We start from the raw sequence: 6,410 nt of genomic DNA, 5'->3' as shown, positions 1-6,410 counted from the left end.
CTCCCATTTCGGCCGAGGTCTGCCCGCCTGACCGACCCCACCAAAGCCCGCCCCGGACCTTCCCTCCCCTCAGCGGGGACCGCCGCCCGCCTCCTCCCCTCAGCGGTCACCGCCGCCCGCCTCCTCCCCTCAGCGGTCACCGCCGCCCGCCTCTTCCCCTCAGCGGCGCCCGCCCCGCGCTTCCCGCCGAGGCGGGCCGGGCCGGGCCGCGTCGCGCCGCTGAGCTCATCGGGCGGCGCCGGGGCGAGTCCGGGCGGCAGGAGCCGGCGGCTGCTGGGGGGCCTAGGCGGGAGCCCCGCGGGTAGGTGCGGGACGCTGTGCCTGCGGGGGGGACGGGGGGGGGCGGTGGTGGTGGTGGTGGAGGTGGAGGGGTCTCTCCGTGCGGTGAGGGGAGGGAGGAGGCCGAGGCCCGGCCCGGTTGACGCGTCGTGTCGTTGTTTCTCCCTAGATGTGGGCTGAGGTGTTGGTTCTGCCCTGCAGGGCCGGGCTGCGGCTGTTCCCGCCGCTTCGGCTGAGGCACCGAGCGCCGGGCGCCATGAAGCTGCAGTCCCCTCAGTTCCAGGCTCTCTTCACGCCGGGGCTCCGCAGCGTGGCAGGTGAGTGCGGCCGGGCCCCGGGTGAAGGCGTGCGGGGGTGTGTGGGCCTGAGCAGCGTCCCCCCGCCTGAGGAGAACCAAAATGCCGGCCTGGAGAGGCCGGGCGGGGAATGCAGGCTTTGCACTTCGCGTCCTCTCGCTGCTTGTAGGCGCAGCCCCTGATTTCCCTTAGCGGGGAAACGGGAGAGGGGCTTTTGTGGGCCGGTGGTGGGTGCTGAAGGGCGGCCTGGGTAGCTGTTGTGTTCTGGGAGGTGGGTGCTGCTCTTCAGCTCTGGTTTAACCCCAGCCGGCTGCTAAGTACCACGCAGACGCGCGCTCACTTGCCCCCACACCCTGTGGGATGGGGGAGAGAATTGGGAAAAGAAGTAAAACTCGTGGGTTGAGGTAAGAACAGTTTAACAGAACAGAAAGGAAGAAACTAATAATAACAGCAATAATAAAATGACAATAATAGTAATAATAATAAAAGGATTGGAATATACAAGTGCAATATACAATGCAATTGCTGGCCAGCTGCTGCCCAGTCAGTTCCCAAGCAGCGATCCCCCCAGCCCCACTCCCCCCAGTTTATATGCTGGGCGTGATGCCACATGGTATGCAATATCCCTTTGGCCACTTTGGGTCAGCTGTCCTGGCAGTGCCCCCTCCCAACTTCTTGTGCCCCTCCAGCCTTCTTGCTGGCTGGGCATGAGAAGCTGAAAAATCCTTGACTTGGTATAAACACTACTTAGCAACAACTGAAAACATCCATGTGTTACCAACATTCTTCTCATACTGAACCCAAAACACAGCACTGTACCAGCTACTGGAAAGAAAATTAACTCTATCCCAGCCAAAACCAGGACACAGTGTAACTTCAAAATGACTCAAAGGACGTGGCAGAGCTCAGTTTTTATCAGCTGTTGTGGGGTATTGTGCCTGAAGAAATTGGGATTCCCGGTTCACTGTGCTCTGCTATAGGTAAACTAAGTGCTTTTCCCTTATCGGCTGCTAACTGCTGAAAATGTTCCACAGCCCGGAGTCCCCCAGTATCAATTAGCAACCTGTTAATGTTTAGGTTATCAGAAATGCCCCAGAAAAACGTATCAAAAATGACTGGGAAAATGCATGTGGGTGCTCAGCTGTGTACCTAATTTGTGCGTTTTTACATGAAGGTGTGAGGTACGTACATACTTGCTGCTTACTGCATATTTGAGTGTGTATTCCCACATCTATGATCTTAATTTGTGAAAAGGTAGGTTATGGCTGACAGTGTGCTATGTTTTTTATTTGAGAGAGTGCTTTATGGTTTTCCTTTCTTTCCTAGAATTGTTTGAGAAGAAGAACTATGAGCTGAGAATAGCAGGAGGTGCTGTGAGAGATTTACTAAGTGGAATGACACCACAAGATATAGATTTTGCCACTACGGCTACACCAGCAGAGATGAAGGAAATGTTCACATCTGCTGGTGTTCGTCTGATCAATAACAAAGGAGAAAAACATGGAACCATTACTGCCAGGGTTAGTTTATGATTTAACTTGGATTTTTTCTAACTGTACCTGTGAATGTGCGGCATAACCAATAGAAAACTGGTAGTATGCTCCTTCTTTGTTCAAGTATTGCAGTAAGAGTTTAAATGAGACCATGCTTTAAAGTATGGAGTGATTTTTTTTTTTTACTCCTTTTTGCTTGTAGAATTCAATTAATTACTATATTTTTATGCATGTTGCCTCTGCATAACCCATTTGTGCTGCTGTGTCATCACTAGAAAAGATAATGTAGGCCACCCACATGTTCAGATAATGTGGGGAAGCTGATCCTAGTGTTTCTTTCTCCTGATTTCGCAAGTCTTGCTTCCTCTGCCTTGCTTGTTCCTCTGCCTCTTATTCCATCTTCTGCAGGAAGATTTCTGCAGGCTATCTAGAAAATGAATAATGCAAGGATTGTTTTCAAGTGTTTGTATTTCTTGATTGTCTGCTCTTTAAGAAGACATGATTGTGTTGAAGTAACAATGTCTGTGGGATTTTCAGCTCCATGAACAGAATTTTGAAATTACTACTCTTAGAATAGATGTTGTCACCGATGGACGACATGCAGAGGTTGAATTCACCACTGACTGGGAAAAGGATGCTGAAAGGAGGGATCTGACTGTCAATTCCATGTTTTTAGGTAAATTCTTTCAAAAGCAAATATTTAGATGAAACACTGATTTCTTAAATAAGCCACTAAATTATCTCAGTCTGTTTCAATTTTGTTTGTTTGTACTGCTATCAGCTGAAAGGTCTGTACAAGTATGTGAGATGATCTGACAAACCAGGTCAAATCGCACAGCTTGTCCTCTGTATTTTCAAATGAGGGATCATGTTTGTAAATTCATATTCTTTTTTTTTCTCCTTTTCTAGGTTTGGATGGGATGCTGTATGATTTTTTTAATGGATATGAAGACTTGAAAAACAAGAAAATTAGATTTGTAGGAAAGGCAAGTGAGAGAATACAAGAAGATTATTTACGAATCCTAAGATATTTCAGGTACTAGGTTTTGCCTTTCCTAGATAAAGAAATGAAGTAAGCATTGTAGAAGGTTTCAGAAACATGCAGAAAGAGATCAGTGACGTAAAGTGTTGTAATTGTCATCTTGTTAAGTTTCCTCTAGTATTATAAATTAGAATATTTAACACTGTCATGACATTGATTATCTGAATAGCAGTAATAAATGGAATAACTGTTCTCAGTCTAACATACAGAGATTTTATTTGGGCAGGTTTTATGGAAGAATCGCAGAAAAACCTGGTGGTCATGAACCTAGTACACTGCAAGCAATTAAAGAAAATGCCAAAGGTTTGGCTGGAATATCAGGAGAAAGGATTTGGGTGGAACTGAAAAAAATTCTTCTTGGAAACCATGTAAATCATTTGGTTCGACTTATGTACGAGCTGGATATTGCCCAATATATAGGTAAAGTGAAATGAACATATATTTCCTACTCCTATATCATATACAAACAGAACTGCAGCATGGCAAAGTGAGATAAAACTTGTTTTTATCCAGAAAGAAATCAGATTTTAATTTTTTTCCCTGTGTTAACATCTACATTTCTTGTTAACACTCTTCCTTGCACTGTTTTTTGTGTGTATTCCTTTAGGACTACCACTTGATGGAAATTTAGAGGAATTTGACAGAGTCACTAAAAGTATTCAAAATCTGTGTCCAAAACCGATGACTGTTCTGACATCATTGTTCAAGGTGAAGGATGATGTCACAAACCTCGATCTGAGGCTGAAAATCTCAAAAGAAGAAAAAAACCTTGGCCTTTTTTTAGTGAAGCACCGGCAAGAGTTAACCAAAGCTACTGGTCCGGAACCACTTAGACCCTATCAGGACTTCATAATGGATGTAAGTGTATTTCATATTGCTTTACTTTGTTTTTCACAGTGAATGGAATTTTCAGTTTTACAGAGTAGCAGGGATGATGATGCCTAGTGGAAAGAAAGGGCCTTAAAGAGTCAAGTAAGAGCCATTTCATCAGCAGGCTCGTTTATTGATCTTAGGCAAATTTTTAACAGGGTTTTAAAGACTATGATATTTTCATCAGAAAGATGGGATGTACTGACAAAAAGTATTAGCCAAATTTGGATTGCTCCCCGTTTAATATCATCACAGTAACTGGAATAATATCTTTCTGTGTTATCGATACCAGTTAGATGGGGTGAGTTGGTTTGTTTGTTTTTCCCCTTTGTTCTTCCTCTGGAGAGGGGACCAGAAATTAGCAAGAGCTATTGTAAACATCCTGGCATGTCTCTGCAACATAAAGTAGAAACTTCACTATAAAAAGATTCTTTTCTTTTAGTAGAGTTTAGTTTTGCAAGAGGATAAATAGCAGACATTTCTACTTGGTTTCAAAAGCTTTTTTCTTTGCCACCCAAAATACTGAGGCTTTAAATTAAGACATTATTTTAAACAAACTAAAAACCCCACCGTGTTTTTAGCGGTTCTGAGCACCTTGTGTTCCATAGCAATTTTTTGACTGTATTTAAAAGCCTACCTTTCAGTCAGGCTGAAAAATGTCATATTCAATCATCTGAAACAGAAGTTTCCTGTGAACATACCTAGGGACTGACAGTTTTCTGTACTGTCCCAGCTGATCTCCCCTTCTGCATTAAAACATGAGACAGGATCTGGACCTCAAGAGACTCCCAGCTCTTTTCTGTGAAATTCAGCTCCTTGAATTGCGTATTGAAAGCTGGCGCAATTCCTGGAGCGTCGGTATGTGTTCTTCGTGAGGCGTACTGCTAAGTAGGCTAACTGTGACGTTCTTCCACAGCAAAGTTCAAGTAATTTTCAGCTGAAGTTCTGCACTTTTATTGCAGTACCTGAGACTGAAGGCGAGAGACAGCAGTCTCTGCAGTGAGGCCTGTCTCTCATGGGAAAGGTAATAGTTCCTCTCCAGTGTGGAGGTTGAAGATAATGGTTACGGCTATTACCTGGAATTCAAGAAGTCCCCAAGGATCACGCAGAGCCTCTAAGTTAGGACTGAGTTTTAAAACTTGTGAGGCAGAAGAGATCCTCACTTTCAGAGCTCCAACTTGTTGTCCAGATGTTGCCTAATAAGATGTCATGGGAATAACGCAATGTTGAGCGCAGTTTGAGCTGTTTTCTACTATTTCATAGTGAATCCTCTTTTCTTCTTTTCTTTTAGTCTAGGGAAGCTAATACAAATGCCAAGATCTGTGAGCTTCTAAAATACCAAGGAGAAGAACATCTTTTAAGAGAAATGCAGCAATGGACTGTTCCTTCTTTTCCTGTTAGTGGCCATGATTTAAGAAAAATGGGTGTGTCTTCTGGAAAAGACATTGGAACAGCATTACAGCAGCTACGGGATGAATGGAAGAAGAGCGGATACCACATGGATAAAGAAGAACTGTTAAGTTGCCTGAAGAAGTTGTAAAATTGAATAATAGTAGAGAACTGTTTGTGCCCTGTTCTAAGTGTAACTGAGATACCAGTAAGTACTCTGTGAGTGTTGTCACAGCCAATATAGCATTTGTCATATTTAAGATCTTCAGACAGCACAGTTCTGTTACTAATTTGTAATTTCTGCAAGGAGAAGTTTAATTTTGTAGTAATGTAAAATGGTATTTGCCAAGTTCCACAGTCTACCTCTTTTTGTTGAATTCTAATGATAAATATTTAACTACTTTATCTTGACTCTGGGTAATTAGAGGTGACACCAGGATTTTTCTCATTCTGACTTTGCTATATCAAAAAAAAAAAAGTGGTTTTATCTTCTAGATAAAATCATGGGTGTTTTCTGTGCCTAGGAGAGTGACAAAGTGTCTAGAAATAATGAGCTCTAACTCTTTTTGTAGTTAAAGCTAGGTACGAGATTGAAATACTTACTCTAGCAGTTCCCAAAGAGCCTTACCATGTAGAACAAGTCTTTTTTCTATAAAGATTTTTATCTTCCATAATTCCAGAATCAGTTTTAGATTAAAAGGATGACTTAGCTGAGTCAGTATCATTAACTTCTTGTCTCTTCAGTAGTTTTTCAGTAACTTGTTTATCACTGAGTAACTAAATCCATGGAATACTGGTGAAGGGGTTCTACAGTATGTTTTCAACTTCCTGTGTGAAACATACTATTAATGTTAATAGTAGAGGGGGAGGGAAAGCCAGGGTCCCTGCCTTTCCCCCCAGCCATGTCTGGTAGTTGCCTCTTGATTCCCTTCCTTTTTTTTTTTTTTCCAAGGGAGGAGGTACAAATAGAATTCAGGTGATGGTGTTGGTGTGCCTAAACAGTGTGAACCTGAGCTAAGTCCCGTAGCTCCATCACCTTCA

At 43.4% G+C, this 6,410-nt stretch overlaps 1 protein-coding gene across 2 annotated transcripts; it reads left to right on the top strand.

Moving 5' to 3' along the window:
• The first annotated feature begins 148 nt into the window (after nt 1–148).
• Nucleotides 149–5,774, top strand: TRNT1 (tRNA nucleotidyl transferase 1). 2 transcript variants are annotated; one of them, XM_075053236.1, is made up of 8 exons: nt 149–301; nt 449–596; nt 1,902–2,095; nt 2,606–2,744; nt 2,978–3,104; nt 3,337–3,530; nt 3,718–3,968; nt 5,272–5,774. In XM_075053236.1, exons 2-8 carry the CDS (start codon nt 449–451, stop codon nt 5,518–5,520), a joined length of 1,302 nt encoding a protein of 433 aa, XP_074909337.1. In that variant the 5' UTR covers nt 149–301; the 3' UTR covers nt 5,521–5,774. The 2 variants fall into 2 exon arrangements, with proteins under 2 accessions (XP_074909337.1, XP_074909338.1); XM_075053237.1 differs by having other exon boundaries at nt 158–301; nt 481–596.
• The last annotated feature ends 636 nt before the right edge of the window (nt 5,775–6,410 follow it).

The sequence above is a fragment of the Buteo buteo genome, chromosome 21 (genome assembly GCF_964188355.1).
Source record: "Buteo buteo chromosome 21, bButBut1.hap1.1, whole genome shotgun sequence".
In the NCBI taxonomy this organism is placed as follows: domain Eukaryota; kingdom Metazoa; phylum Chordata; class Aves; order Accipitriformes; family Accipitridae; genus Buteo; species Buteo buteo.
This window is presented reverse-complemented; position numbering and strand designations above follow the sequence as displayed.